At 35.5% G+C, this 15,388-nt stretch overlaps 4 protein-coding genes across 4 annotated transcripts; 3 read left to right on the forward strand and 1 right to left on the reverse strand.

Annotated features, from left to right (window-relative positions):
• The first annotated feature begins 593 nt into the window (after positions 1-593).
• LOC148930492 (dof zinc finger protein DOF5.7-like) lies at positions 594-1,844 on the forward strand. The gene has a single exon (XM_089067841.1). The coding sequence runs from the start codon at positions 790-792 to the stop codon at positions 1,633-1,635; it is 846 nt and encodes a 281-aa protein (XP_088923967.1). The 5' UTR covers positions 594-789; the 3' UTR covers positions 1,636-1,844.
• A 4,729-nt stretch (positions 1,845-6,573) lies between these two features.
• On the forward strand, positions 6,574-7,497 carry LOC125214875 (uncharacterized). Its single transcript, XM_048116081.2, has one exon. The coding sequence runs from the start codon at positions 6,601-6,603 to the stop codon at positions 7,297-7,299; it is 699 nt and encodes a 232-aa protein (XP_047972038.2). The 5' UTR covers positions 6,574-6,600; the 3' UTR covers positions 7,300-7,497.
• A 1,778-nt stretch (positions 7,498-9,275) lies between these two features.
• On the forward strand, positions 9,276-10,155 carry LOC148930493 (Tetratricopeptide repeat (TPR)-like superfamily protein). Its single transcript, XM_089069195.1, has one exon. The coding sequence runs from the start codon at positions 9,387-9,389 to the stop codon at positions 10,014-10,016; it is 630 nt and encodes a 209-aa protein (XP_088925321.1). The 5' UTR covers positions 9,276-9,386; the 3' UTR covers positions 10,017-10,155.
• A 233-nt stretch (positions 10,156-10,388) lies between these two features.
• LOC148930494 (AP2-like ethylene-responsive transcription factor AIL6) lies at positions 10,389-13,735 on the reverse strand. The gene is made up of 10 exons (XM_089069196.1): positions 13,477-13,735; positions 13,233-13,390; positions 12,590-12,977; positions 12,425-12,507; positions 11,750-11,758; positions 11,571-11,659; positions 11,416-11,489; positions 11,272-11,322; positions 11,114-11,190; positions 10,389-11,034 (listed from the first exon to the last, which is right to left on the reverse strand). The coding sequence occupies exons 2-10, from the start codon at positions 13,351-13,353 to the stop codon at positions 10,634-10,636; spliced, it is 1,293 nt and encodes a 430-aa protein (XP_088925322.1). The 5' UTR covers positions 13,354-13,390; positions 13,477-13,735; the 3' UTR covers positions 10,389-10,633.
• Positions 13,736-15,388: the final 1,653 nt, after the last annotated feature.

The raw sequence follows: 15,388 nt of genomic DNA on the forward strand, positions 1-15,388 counted from the left end.
ACTGCAGTAATTCTCATTTATGTAACCAACTTTTTCCTCAAGACACACCATAGATAAGAAGTACAGTAGTAGTATTCAATTTTTTTTGCATTAGATTCCAAATTTAATTTTTTAAATTCCTTGTCTTGAATCAGTACTCAAATTTTAGGCTTTGGACGGAAACATATTGCAATATGCATGCATCAAGGTACGTGCAATTTAATGGCATCTATAATCCGGTGAAATTTGGGGTCGGTCGGCCAAAAAATTGAAGGGGGTTTTATTACAAAAATAATCAAAAAATAAAACACCTTATTCACTTCATCCCATCATAAACTACTCATATTTATTATTATTGGGACTGACTCACCTTATTTGTTAAGTCATTTCTTTTTTAGCAAAATATAACTCAGTTAGTCTTTTATTTTTTATTTTAATCTCTCTCCTATTTTATTTTTGTCTTCTCTTAATCTTTAAATAATATTATTTTCATAAATCATGTGTTCAAAATAAATTAGATAAAAATGAATGATTTATATAACACAAATAAGTGGCAGTTGGAAAGAGATCCCTCTATCACTCCCTTTATTATATTCCATCAGATACATTTGTTGATGAAGATCACAAGAGTCCATCAACATCCTCTCCTTCTCCATCAACTTGATGCATGAAACAAATGAATTCCATTTCCCTTCTCCATAAGCAAGCTCAATCCCCACAACTCATTTCCCATTTCTTCCTATAAAATACACAATCCCCCAATTTCAATTTCAATTTCAATTTCAATTTAATTAACTAGGGTTTCCCACCATGCCACCCGCCGGAAGAGACGAAACCCCAACCTCCACTCACCGGAAAACCGCCCGCCCCCAAGAGCCCTCCCTCCGCTGCCCCCGCTGCGATTCCCCAAACACCAAATTCTGCTACTACAACAACTACAGCCTCACCCAGCCCCGCCACTTCTGCAAGACCTGCCGCCGCTACTGGACCAAAGGCGGCGCCCTCCGCAGCGTCCCCATCGGAGGCAGCTGCCGCAAAAACAAAAAATCCAGAACCTCCCCGCCCCCCTCCGCCGCCGAAGACACCTCCGACGGATTGAAATTCTTCAAGGGCGTCGCACCCGCCATGGACTTCCAGCTCAATTTTCCCGCCACCACCCACTTCGACAATTCGTCCAACATCTCCACCGCAATCTCACTAAACCCTTGCTACGCCTTCGAAATTCCTCCTGCTGCTCCGTTAATCGGATTCGATCTCTCCGGAAACAGCAACCCTCCGAATCCAGAATTGGGGTTTCGCAGCAGCCTCGCTTCATCCATGGAATCACTGAGCTGTATCAATCAAGACCTTCACTGGAAGCTGCAGAAGCAGAGATTGGCGATGCTTTCACCGCCCGATAACAATAATAATAATAATCAGAAAACCGTGAAGCCGCAGCCAATTTTGTTTCAGGATCTGGAGGTTCCGATCAAAGCGCCGAGGAAAATTGACGACGGTGGAAATCTTTCAACGGAGTGGTTTTTCGACAATTCTTCTTATTCTTATGGTGGAAATGCAGCAGCGACGAGTAACGGCGTTAATGGTGATAACGGAAGCGGCTGGAGCAGTGGAATTCAGGCATGGAGTGATTTATCACACTATTCTTCAATTCCTTGAAATTGTTGTTTTAGGGTTTTATGGTGATTGAGAATGTTCTTCTTCTATTGTGATTTCATGTTCAGATCAAGCTGTAATGATCTTTTCTTTTAAGTTTTCAGTGTGTTGTTTCTTGTTTTTAAATTTTTTCTTTTTTAATTAATTTGGTGCGATTATTAGACCAATTTGATGAAACAAATTTGTAATAGGTAAAGTTGCTTTTGGCACCATTTTTCAGTTTCTTTTCGTGATTCTAATGATGAGTTCGTTCTACTTCGCAATACTTAGGAAATGGTAGTACTTACTTTTTGTTGTTTACTCTATTTTGGCTTTGCTCGATCTTCATGTTCACATTTTATATAAATTAATTGATTTTAAATTTTCCCGAATTTTGCCTTTTCCTATATATTGAGTATTCACCAAATTAGGCTTTGTTGTTCTTCACTTCATCAAATAGAAAATGCTAGGAGTGTTTAATGATTAATTGATTATGATTAATTTGCCAAGGGAAATATTACTTCCTCAAATCTTATCAAGTGTTCCAACTCATCAAATTAAACACCTTTAGAAAATTGGAAACTTATTAGAAAATAAGGTAAATAGATGAAATCCCAGAAGCGAAATATCAGAGCTAATTAACGTTAATGTCATAATGTGTAAGAAAATAGTAAATTAATCTTGAGTGTTTTTAGATGGCCAAATTGATGTAATAAGATTTGTGATTTTCACATTTAAGAAATTATATATATTTGGAGGTTATATATATGTACTTGTTTCTAAAGAAGTTATTGGGATTGTCGCTCTGTTACATTACATGGACCATTATTAAATGAATATTAATGGCATATTTTTAATTTGTTTCATTTTAAGTCAGTGTTCAGAAAGTCTTCCTCTTCTACTAGACTGATATACTGTCTCCTTCATATCAGGTAACTGAGTTCCAGACTTTGGTATCAGCTGCTGACAATATATACCAACAGAAGCTAATAAAGGGACCCTTCTTTATGTATGCCTACACCTATTTATATAAATATATTTTACATATATATATGATGTCTCTGTAACTGTAATAATAGTAGTAATTAGTTATCAATAGTGGAGATGCATTTCGGAGGTGTGTCTGAAAAAGTTTTGCCTTTATTCAATGTTACACTAATTAATCATCACAGACAGTAGACAGCAACTTAATTTATTTGTCCTCGTGTTTTTTTTATCAGATCATAATTAAATACTTAATTGATAAGCTTAAGAGGTTGTGTAATTGTTCAAAAAAAAAAAAAAACTTATGGTTTTAGCTTCTTAGGTATATGTTGAAAAATGGGCCTTCTTTCTTAGCTTGATCCCATGCTTTGAATCCTCCATTCTTGTTTGTCATTTTCTGAGTATTGAGAATTTGCAATGGGGAGTATTTGTGATGCAATCATACTTGAAATTAAATAATTGCATGCCCTTAAAATAGTATTTCCATCATCATTTACATTACCAAATAATCTTAATTCTTTTAACATTAGATTAGATGGTTTGATGGTTCACGTGAGAAGTGATGATAAACAAATAATTTTTGTTTCTTGGAACTGCTTTTCAAGCTGATTTTGATGCTCATTCTCTGAATGTAACTTTGCAGCAAAAAGGTAAGTAAATAAAGCTCCAACCTTGTCAAACAAATAATCATCATTCAACAACCAAATTTGTCTTTTGCTTTCAAAAGATAAAACCCATTTCACATAGCTACATATTTTTCACTTCAAAATCGTCATCAATAAAAAGGTGAATTAGAATTTAGAATACCAATCATCACAAGAGATAAATAATTATTTATTGTGGACGTATGCGTAACTTCTTTTCATTCCTTGCATGCATTTCTCCTTTTCTGTTGGTACTAACTTTTGTTTCCTTGTGAAATAATTGCATAACTGAATATTTTTTTTCCAATAAAAACAATTTCTCAAAACAAAAAAAAATATGTGGTGGGGCTGGTGAGGAGGAAGAAGACAGCGTGAGTAACGTGATGTACACCAACAATTGTGAAATGCTCGTTTTCGTTCAACTGTCAAGTTTTAGCACACAATCAAGAATATCATGAGCCGTCACAACTAACTATTCAAATTAGATTGATACACCAGAATCCAGATCCTGCCTCTAGATTGATGTAAACCCCACACAATAATAAAAATTATAGATTCAAATAATAAACACAAATAATTTTTTATAGAAATTATATAATTCTTGTGTCATATATATATTACTCCGTACTATATATAAAGAGGTTCAATTAAATTTTCACTTTTATTATAAGATAGAGAATCGTTTCCAGCCTTTCGATCGTAATGATCTAGGATGCATGTTCTTGCTCAGGGACAGAGGTATATGAAATGGTGGGGGCAGGCCACTTGGCATATTTGAATTTAAAAATATTTAAATAATTTTGAATTAAAATTATACATTGATATATATTTTTATTAACTTTGAGAATTATGAACTTGTTCTATACTAGAGGCTTAATTCTTTGGCATGTTATTATTTTATGTTGTCATAAATTATAATACAAATATAATATTTGTGGATATTGTTAACTTTTATAAATTGATTTTAATTTTATTTTAGAGTGAATTTTAAATTTGGTCCATGAAATATGCAATTTGCACCTTTTAGTTATGTTAAAATGGTTAACATATACTGGAGATACATATATTAACATTATAAGAGTGAAAATGCACCAAATATCTCTAACTTTTTGACTTTTTCCACCGGTGACCTTAATAAAAAAAAATAGTGCTAGAAGTCTCTAACGTTAAATATAATCATGAATGAAGTTTTTTTAGCCACTTTTCGAACAAAAATGCCCAAATAGCTTGAAGGGCATTTTTGGCAATCCCTAAATTCGTTGACATATGAATTTTATCACATTTCTGTCAGCAACTTCTTATGTGATTTCCTAATAAGTTCTGGTACTTCATACGTGATTAAAGTTTTGTCAATATTTGTACAAAAAAATTCTTATATCCCTCTATTTCTTGTTAGTGGTAACAATATGGAGTACTAGTTATTTGTACAATATACTAGTTATATCATGTAGGAAATTCATTGAGAAACAAAAATATGGAAAAGTGAAGTTATTTGTGCAATAAAATTCGAATCAATAATACACAGAATAAAAAATATTTCACAATTAATTAAATGATACAATAATTATTTTATTGGTAGCACTGGCATTTAAAATATTATTTCATTATATATCATCGAACTAATTTATTACTCTAAGCCTAACTTTAAGACGATTTTTATGATTGATATTTTATTGAGAATTTTAATTTAGCTCAAACTAAAATTTTTAACATCATATGAACATTCAATCTTTAGATATAAATTTGCATAGTTTCTTGGCATTCATGGTAAAATTGAAACATGAGTAATATTTTAAAAATATTCAAGCATGTGATATTAGTTATTTAATCCTTGGAGTTTTTTTGTTAATAATAGTATTTAAAATTAAGACGATGTAAATTTATAAATTAATACTACAAAATTAGAATATTTTCATAATAAATAAAATTGATCCATAAATCAATGTGAATGAAACAAATTAGGAGAAAATACCAGAAAATGAGTTTTATAAGGAAGAAAGGGTCATTTTATTATGTTCATATTAATTTATGCAGATAACGATGAATATGTCTATTAATAAAAAAAATAGAAAGTGTAAATAATGACAAAATTTTATTTATATATGAAGTATCAGATGTTATTAGAAAATTACTTAAGAAGTTGCTAACAGAAATGTGACAGAAATCACATGTCAGCAATATAATGAAGTGACAAAAATGTCATTTTAGGGCCTGAGGGTGTTTTGGTCCGAGAAAACATGATTCGTGATTATATTTAATATTAGGGTCTTTTGGCACTACTTTTATTTTGTTAGGGGTCACTTGTGCAAGAAATCAAAAAGTTTAGTGCAGTATTATACAGGAAATGTATCCGGGCAAAAAGTCCTATACAAGGGATATATTTAAAAAGTGTGAACTAAAAATTTCGTACCACCGTTTAGCCATTCGAACACCACATGTATCTATGTTTTCAAAAATGTCCTCACAAGAATCTACTTTTGAGTATAATATCATTACAAGTACGTATTTACTAGCTTGAGTTCTTTTATACCTTTTTTTCCCTCCTTTTTAACCAAAATATTTTTTAGTTTTTTATATCCTTTTCACTATTGTGTTAATATTTGTAGTATATTATGTTGATATAAAAAATAATAAAAATTATTAAATTATACTACCTCCGTCCCCTAAAATTTGTCCCACTTTGACCCGGTACAGGTTTTAAAAAATGTAATGAAAAGTGAGTTGAAAAAGTGGGTATTAGTTTTATAATAAAATGTGAGTAGGAATGAGTTAGTGGAATATGAGGTCAACTACCAAAACTGGTAAAAAGTGAAATGGGACAAAGTTTGGGGACGAACGAAAATAGAAAAATGAGACAAATTTTCAGGGACGGAGTTAGTAACAGATTGATGTTTACTCTTTTATTGATATTTTGTGTATTATTTATTGAAATCCGTGAGTTTTAATCTTATTCATTTATATTTAGATCTAATAATATAGGATTGTTCTTAGTTGTGGACTGGAATAATATTATTTTAAGATATAACAGTGTAGGATTGAAATAATACATATTTTAGCACGACCCGTTCTACCAATTTACAATATATAACAGGATTAGTTCCGCATTGTAGTCATCGAGCAGAGTAGTTTATGGCCCAAATATAAAAATTGTATATGCATATTTTGTAGTAACTTGAAATGATTAAACGATGAATAAGCAGTGTATTGGGCCTTAAATGTATTGGGCCTAAAATCTTCCAACAAATATTCCCAACACAAGTTGCCCAAGCCCAATAACACCCCGCCCCTATTTGTGCTTTATAGCCCCAGCCATCTCCGTTGACATCAGAGCTAGGGTTTTCGCATTCCCTTCTCCTACACGATGCAAAATTCATCGCCCGAAATCGGCGCCGCCGCCTCCACTCCCGTCGCCATGGATGTCGAAGCCGCAGCCGCTCCCCCGAAGAAGCCGCCGGTCCTATTCGCGCAGAAACCGAACTTCCGGCCGCTCTCGGCCCACGAAATCTCCGACGGACAGATCCAATTCCGCAAAATCTCCGTCCCGCCGCACCGCTACACTCCGCTGAAAAAGGCGTGGCTCGAAATCTACACACCGATCTACGACGAGATGAAAATCGACATCCGGATGAATCTGAAGGCGCGCAGGGTCGAGCTGAAGACCCGGCACGACACCCCCGACGTGAGCAACCTCCAGAAGTGCGCCGACTTCGTCCACGCCTTCATGCTCGGGTTCGACGTGATCGACGCGGTGGCGCTGCTTCGGATGGATGAGCTGTACGTGGAGTCGTTCGAGATCAAGGATGTGAAGACGCTGAAGGGGGAGCACCTGTCCCGAGCGATCGGGCGGCTGAGTGGGAAAGGGGGAAAGACGAAATTCGCAATTGAGAATTCAACTAGGACGAGGATTGTGATTGCGGATTCGAAGATTCATATGCTTGGGTCGTTTGCTAACATTAAGGTCGCGAGGGACTCGCTGTGTAGTCTGATTTTGGGGTCCCCTGCTGCTAAAGTTTATTCTAAGCTGAGAGCAGTCACAGCTCGCCTCGCTGAAAGGTTTTGATTACTCTTTGATTTTTGGATTTGATTACATTTTTGATCGTGTGAGGTTTATGGCTAAATTTTAACATTACATTGTTTGCGGGGCTGCAAGCTACTATTATCCTGTATTTTGTTTTCCTGCAATTTTGTTGTTGCTTATAGTGGAATGATTGAAACATATCGATTTAAATTATAAATATACGTAATATGGTTAGATTTATTACATAATCGCTTTTGTGGCTTAGTGGAGGTTATACAGAGCATGATCCTGATGGGTTGAGTAGTAGACTGATAGTTTTGGGAATTGGGAATGATGATGGATTTGCTGAAGGGGAGTTTGATTGTTGTATGGGAAGAAGGGTGTAACTGAAATAAAAGGAGACAGGGGCATAGACAGATTTAAGAAAGTAGACTTTTGGATTATGGCAATGGTTTCAATTTGTGGATGTCTTTGGTGGAATAGGATTATGGAGATGGTGTAATGCTGATTGTTTAAGATCCACTGTGCATAATCGTAGGCCATTGCAAAGAGATTTTGTTTTGTAGATTACTCTCCCCCTCATAAAAATAGGGACTCTGGTAATGACACAACTTGTTAACATGTTAGAATCACTTAGAAAAAACTTGTCAAATGTAAAAATGAATTGATTTTGTGTAACATGCTAAAATGGAAAAGAATACTCCCTCCGTCCCATAAAAGTTGAGACAAAACTTTTGGGCACGGAGATTAAGAATTTATATTAAAAAGTAGGAAAAATAAGAGAGAATAAAGTAAATGATGGAATAAAGTAAGAGTGATTAGATGTTTTGTCTTTAGTTAAAAAAGAAAATGACTCAACTTTATTGGGACGGACTAAAAAAAATACGACTCAACTTTTATGGGACGGAGGGAGTACTATTCTTTTAGGACATGAAGAGTATGAAGAGTACGCATTCATAAAATTCAAGGTCTAAAAATTAAAAAATAAAATACTATAACAAAAGTTACATAACAAAATTAGCAATGATTTGCCTCAAAAATCGAAGAATCTAAAAATGAAACATTTGTTGTACTCCTATAACATTGTTCTCATACATTCGAATTTCAAGTCGATCATTTACTTGCATTCAGGCTTTTCATCATTTACTAAAAAAATAATACTATTTAAAAAACATACTTTGAACTCAATAGTCCTCAAATTTGTGAGTGATAATAATATTAAAAGACGTACTTTGAACTCATAGTCCTCAAATTTGTAAAGACATACTTTGAACTCATAGTCCTCAAATTTGTGAGTTATCGAATAATTATAAGAATAGGTAATGATAAACTATCTTGAGACGTTGAAAAAATTCAATCTAAAATTTGTTAAGCTAAAATGAAATATAAACATATTTAAGCCAATTTGAAAATTTTAAGCATGTTAGGAAAATAATTTAGATTACTTTTTTACTGAAAAAAATTAATTTTATTTATTTATTACTACATCATTTTCTTAAAAATATGCACTTTTTCTTTTTAGTCGAAACTCTTCCATAAAAGTATGTATTTCTAAATTTTAGAAATTCTTTTTTTTTGGACAAGTGAGACTCATTCTCCATTAACAATATTTTAATTACTTTTGTAATCTCTCTTACTAATCAATTGTACATTAAAATTCATGTCCAATTAAAAGTGCATACTAATACGGGATAAAGAGAGTATTAAATTATATATATATATATATATAGAAATCTAAGTGCGTTAAGTTATTATTTTGTCAAAATTATCATTTGAATATCAAATAAGTTAATATTAAATTCAAGAATAGAAAATAATTACACCTAAGATCAGGCCATCAAGTTCTTATGGATCAACCTTTGTTGGGGTATAGTCTAGATAGAATTTTATCAGATTAGAGTTAATCCAGATATTTAGAGACGAAGTAATTAAGTTTTATAATCGTCAAAGAGAGCATATCACAACTCGCCCACCGATCTAGTTTATATTAATAAATGTAATTAAAATACTGATCACTTTTCTCAAATCACATTCCAAAAGCAAATCTCCAAATTTGTACTATAATTGAGGAGAAGGGAAAGAGAGATCAAAAACCCTCCTGAGAAAGGCAATAGTGGGTTGGGTTATTGATGGAGAGAGACATAGTAATCCAATTGGGAATCCTAATCCTAGCCCTGGCCATCTTCTACCTCCTCCGCACCCTCCCCAAACGCGCCCTCCGCTCGAAATCCCGCAGCAACAACCAGGCCCAGCGCCACTTCATCGCGGGGGCCCAGCTCCTCGCTCGAGCCCGATCCAGCAAGACCAAGTCCTCCTCCTTCACCCTCGCCAAGTCCGCCCTCGAGGAGGCCGAAAAGGCCCTCGCCCTCGACCCCCGCGACCCCGCCGCCCACATCCTCAAGGCCATGGCCCACACCCTCATGGGCCACAACCCCGCCGCCCTCAAGTCGCTCAATGTCGCCCTCTCGCCGCCCGCCGTCAAGGCCCTCTCCCACAGGGAGAAGGGCGACGCGCTCGTGAGGCGGGCCGACCTGCTCATCGGGCTCAACCGGAAGAGGCGGGTCGATTCGGCCCTTGCGGATTTGGAAGAAGCGGTCGGGCTCAGCCCGGATAATTCGCGGGCTTTTTGTTTGTTGGGCCATTGTTATGAGATTAAGGAGATGAGGGAAGAGGCCCGGACTGCTTTTCACAAGGCCCTTCAGCTTGAGGCCGGTTTGAAAGAGGCCCATGATGGCTTGGCTCGATTGGATCTGCTGTAAGATTATTTTCACATTGTTTGAATTTTATAAATCTTACACCCCTCAACTATTTGTATTTCTAATCCACTACTTATACTCTATTATGCTCTGCCTTTTGATTTTAACTCACTTTATTTGATTTAAGCAACAATTTGGTACATCTTGCTTGCACCCTCAAGTATTTGTAAATATGCTACGCCTTTACAATCAGTAACTTGTACACAACAGCGGTAATAAATGAAACAGTTGTGAAATTAATTACTATCCGTCAGCAATTACTTGTTCACTCGTTGATTAAAAAATTATTGAAAAAATTAGTGGAACGTGGAATGAAATGTGTTGGTGGAATATTGAATTTACTACTAAAAGTCGAAAAAGTAAATGGAGTAAATGGAACGAAATCAGCTATAAGCAGTGTATCATTTTGTTATATCTGGATTATAGCATAAATCATTCGATGACTATGGAAAACCTGTTGAAAATTAATCCACAGCGATCGAGTGCCTCCAGTTTATGGTACATTGAAATTGAAACGAAGCAAAAGTTGCTACTTACACCAAAAAAAACCTTAATCCTTTTTCAGAAATCATCCTAAAAGCCTAGCCCGTAAGTTAGTATCACTCACTAGCACTGCCTACCTAATACGATTGGTTAGGCCAGATGAAAAACTCCGGCGGCGGCTGCATCAGGCTGACCATGGCCGATGCCGACCCAGAGGCCACCATGTCCGAGGCTCCCATGTGGCTGAACAGGTTGTGGTGGTAGTACGGCGTTGTTGTGTCGTAGGGGACTCCACACGGGATGGCAGAACCCGGTTGGATGGCAGAGAAGTTGATGTTGCCGCTGCTATTGCACAGAGTTAGTTTCTCCTCGGCTTCAAGCGAGACCTTCATGCGTTTCGCTGAGCCACCGATGGGAAGGGGGCTTTTGGCGATGGCATCGATGTCGTACCGGTTCATCTCGAAGTTGGTCACCGCGTTTATGCCTCTGAACTTGATCGCCGCGATGTCATATGCCTCTGCCGCTTCCTCCTCAGTAGCTACACGGTTAATTAAATCAATAGGCAATGTTTTCAAGAAAAATGTATGAATCTACTAGTTCGGTGTGTGTGTGTTTACCAAATGTTCCCAGGTACAAGTCCTTATTCCCAGCGACACGGCCAATTCTCGCCTGCCACCGGCCTTGCTGATGATGCCTGCAATAAATCATAACGAATCAGTTAAGGAGGGCATTATGATCAATCTATAGTAGTAAGCTTAAAGAGAGTCATCCTAACCTCGTAACACCTCTGTAGATCGAAGCCCCCCTCGAGAAACCACTACTTTTCCTAAAACAAATTAGAGAATAAGTTTGTGACAACTCCTCTTGGCTATATGACAAGATTGAGATCAAGTATGCATGCATTGCAAAATAAGTATACCTTCTAAGTGAGGCTATGAATTCTTGCTTAGTTGCATGCTTCATCTCTTCCAATTCTTTGGTGTAATTTGCAACCTGCACGAAAAATTCAACCCGGTTAGGCCTCTACAAGTTCACCACAATGCCAAATTCAAAAGCTCGAAATATATAGCTTACCGGGAAGTTGGTGGTTGCAGTCGGACCCCAATACTTGAGCGCAGCCAAATCATACGACCTTGCCGCCTTGTCTTCCTTGTCATACCCACCTGAAAAATACAATTTCAAGGTGTAAACATGGAAAAAATACTGTCGTATAACCAAAGTATAGGGAGATGAAAAGAAGAATGTTTGTTTACCTAAATACACTGCACGAGACGGTAGACACCGAGCAACAACCACGAACACAATCCCGATACATGCAACAACAGTAGAAGCAGTTACAATGCCGCATAAATTAAAATCAATTCAATAACAACATCACATAAGAATGAATTATATCATATTTGAGATTTTAAATTTGAATACCAAGAAAAGGTGAAGCAAGTAAACACATTTTCCAATCTGTCACCATTCCATGTACATTTATGATAGTAAAATATTAGACTGAGGGGAAAAACTTAAAAGTAAGGCCAGATAATAAGGTGGGTGGGATGGTCAAACTATCAAAAGTAAAGTTAAAAAAATAGAGCCAAGATGAAAAACTCAAGGACAAAATCCCATGTATGAACCTGGAGACGAAGAATCCAAGGAATAATTCAACCAAAAAAGCACTAATTCCTGCAACGAAATGGCGGTCCACTTCCTCATTTCATTTCCTCTAGTACAACATATTTTACAGTCCATCAATCACCATTAAAGCTTGATTGAAACAAGTCCACATAAAAAATTAAAAAAAAAAAAAAAGAATTCTCCAAAGCCAATTAATTAATGTGTTGGAAGGCATGCAGCCAATCACATTTCATTTCCATCCCTGTTGCTTTGACATGAATCAAATGTTAAATGCTTAGATAAAAACAAAATGGGAGTCGTACCTTGACGCCCTTTTCTCGCTTGCCCTTCTCTTCTGCAGCTGTTATCCCATAAATGCGCCTCATATCTACCTGTCCATCTATGCCTGCATCAATCACAATTTTTTTCAATTCTTCTATTTCAATAAAATTGATTTTTTGTAATAATAATAATAATAATAATCATACCTTGTGACACCTCTGTAAATGGAAGTTCTCTGCCCGAAGGTATCCCCCAATTTCTTGCCCGAGTTCCTGCTATCGCTCTCTGAGTTAACTCGGAGAGTGAGAGCATTGGGAGCCTGAGAAAAGGGCACCAACTCGGTCCCCGACTCAACAACCGGGGACTGAGTCTGGGCGGGGAAGGCCGAGTCGTCGACGTCAGAGCCCGAGTTGGCGGAGAAGGCTTGAAACGCAGAAATAGCGTTGAGATCTTCGTAGAGGTGAGTGAGGGACGAGTCCTGAGTCTCGGTCGAGTCGGCGTCGGCGAAGAAGTCCTCCAGCTTGGGCGGGTGGGTGTAGGCGGTGTGCTGATGATCGGTGTACATCGTCTCTCCTTTCTGGTGGTTAGACCAGCCTGAATTTAAAAGAATGAAATTTGAATTGAATGAAAAAAGACACACACATGTATATATATATGTGGTTGAAATAAATGAAAATTGCTAAAAATAAGTATGTAAGGGTTTTCAAGTAACAGAAATGGGAGAATACACGGGTGCATTTTCTTGTCTTTTCTCGCATTTTTCAAACTTGTTTCGCTCAGCAAAACAAACCGAGACATGGAAGTGAATTCGTTAATTAAATACTCATAAATTATTCACATGTACTTTACCATTGGCATAGAAGTTATCGGCGAAAGGGTAGAAATGGTGCAGCTGGGAATCGGAAGGGTTGAGCTCCATTTCTACTGAGGAAAGTGAAAATGAAAGCCAGTTGTTGTTATCTGGGGCCATTTCAAGAATGTGTATTATCTTGATTCAAACTTCACTCCTGCAATTAATATCATACTAGTACATTAATTGAAAAGAAAAATCTTAATGAAGAAGAGAATCTATCTATGGGGATATTTTGTGTACCTCATCACCCTCTAAATTTCTTACTGATTCGAAAATCAAGAAAAATCTTGTTTCCTTTTTTCTCAGTTAACTGGGAGAATGGCACATGCAAAGTTGGAAGAGGAGAGAAATTAGTGAAACGAAAAGTGACGCAAAAAACGAAGAGAGGAAGGGAGACGGTTGGAGTCCATATAAATAAAGAAAATTGGTAGAGAAGGGAGAAGAGAGAGAAAGGGAGGCAGGTGGAGGAATATAATGGGGAGAAAGAGGCGGTTCAGTCTGCCATTCGGCGTAAAACCAGAGGGGAAAATCCACCACTTTTTTTGAAAATTAAACAGTGAATAAAATGAAATACAAGGCAGAGGAAATGTTGGCTTGAGATCCGGGGTGCGCTCCTACTTTATTCTTACAACGCAATGAAATTTCAATTTTTCATCATACAAACAATATTTGTTCCCTTTTACTGCTATTTCTATTTTGGATTTGTTCCCCGGTGCACTGCAGTTCTGCTCTTTTTTTGTTTTCATTCCATAGGTAAATGAGGTTTTGGTTCTCTTTTTTTTAAGATTAGAGCTGTGGTTATTTGAATGATTAACCCCATTTATGTGTAATACACTCATATATAAAGTATTTGATATAAATAATAATAAATAGTTAAAATCAAGAAAATGTAAAGTATTAAGAGAGAATAATGTAAAAAAATAGTATTGCATCCATTGAGATTCATTATTTAATCAAATTACATCATACTTAAATGTGCAGGTCGGCTGTTAACTGCAAAACTGAAAATAATTACTACTAGTAAACTAAGAATACAAGTAGGCTTAAGATTGATTCAACTAAAGAATGAAATTTCGTTGTTTTATTAAATCGTCAACAAACTCAATTATCAATTCAACATCTATTTAAAGTTTATTAGGACGATCACATAATATAATCTAAATTCTCTTGAATCATCTAGAATAAATATAATACGATCAATCTCCAATACACAACTCCTAACAGTTCATAAGACATTAAGAATTTCCTCGTGCTTAGTTTCAAACCTCTCAACTTTATTGCCCTAAAGTGCTAATTACTCTTAGTCATGCACCACTGCTTATCTCTCGAATCTCGAAACAACACACAAAACCATTCAATTATTGGCAAAATATTAAAAACATTAAAACTATCATTAACTAAAATGAAATATGATCTAAATATTAAATAAATAATCAAATATACACCACAATCACTGACTCTCAACACTAGTATTGTTTAAAATGATTTATTTGTTATGTAGGTCTTAGTATACACATATAATATATAGGCGGGGAGTTATATTAAAATATGCATACTAGGACTAAATAACAACGATGTGATTGCAATATCAAACGATTTTTATTGATGTCAAGGGTAATTCTGTAAATTAATACATAAAACAACTATGTAGTGACATGACTATCGTGAGATTTGGTGTAATTAATGCAATTTGCGTTCTAATAATGTACATTAAATGTTTATGTTTATGTAAATTCAATGGTATGCTCGAGTATAATTTTCAAATTGGTAATTACACATTTCATTTTTCGAAGACAACGGCCAATTTTAAAATATCTTAAAATTAAAAATTTCATACAACTTTCTTGATTGAAATTATTTTTTACAAAAATATATATCAAACCTTAATTACATATAGATGTTCGCATGAAGACATTTACATGAAGAAATAGTATGTATGAATTTATGTGTACTTCTGTTTTGATGAAGTAAATATAATGTATTGATGTACTTGTGTTGTGTTGAAGTAAATTTAGTGTTATGATAATATTAATATAATGTTATATTGATGCAAATTTCATGTTATATTGATGTACATTCAATATTATGATGAATTAAAACAATGTTATGATAAAGTATATTTTTGAATTTGAAATGGTGCAAATTCTGATGT

Source organism: Salvia hispanica, chromosome 3 (genome assembly GCF_029641045.1).
Source record: "Salvia hispanica isolate PSC_SH4W2 chromosome 3, Shi_PSC_v1, whole genome shotgun sequence".
Taxonomy (NCBI): domain Eukaryota; kingdom Viridiplantae; phylum Streptophyta; class Magnoliopsida; order Lamiales; family Lamiaceae; genus Salvia; species Salvia hispanica.

What these genes read in the sequence shown, in the direction of transcription:
- LOC148930492 (XM_089067841.1), top strand. Translation starts at nt 790, where the DNA reads ATGCCACCCGCCGGAAGAGACGAAACCCCAACCTCCACTCACCGGAAA.
- LOC125214875 (XM_048116081.2), top strand. Translation starts at nt 6,601, where the DNA reads ATGCAAAATTCATCGCCCGAAATCGGCGCCGCCGCCTCCACTCCCGTC.
- LOC148930493 (XM_089069195.1), top strand. Translation starts at nt 9,387, where the DNA reads ATGGAGAGAGACATAGTAATCCAATTGGGAATCCTAATCCTAGCCCTG.
- LOC148930494 (XM_089069196.1), bottom strand. Translation starts at nt 13,353, where the DNA reads ATGGCCCCAGATAACAACAACTGGCTTTCATTTTCACTTTCCTCAGTA. An exon ending in ATTTACAGAGGTGTCACAAG is followed by an intron (nt 12,508 to 12,589) that starts GTATGATTATTA and finishes TGATTGATGCAG; the next exon opens with GCATAGATGGACAGGTAGAT. An exon ending in TTCATAGCCTCACTTAGAAG is followed by an intron (nt 11,323 to 11,415) that starts GTATACTTATTT and finishes AATTTGTTTTAG; the next exon opens with GAAAAGTAGTGGTTTCTCGA.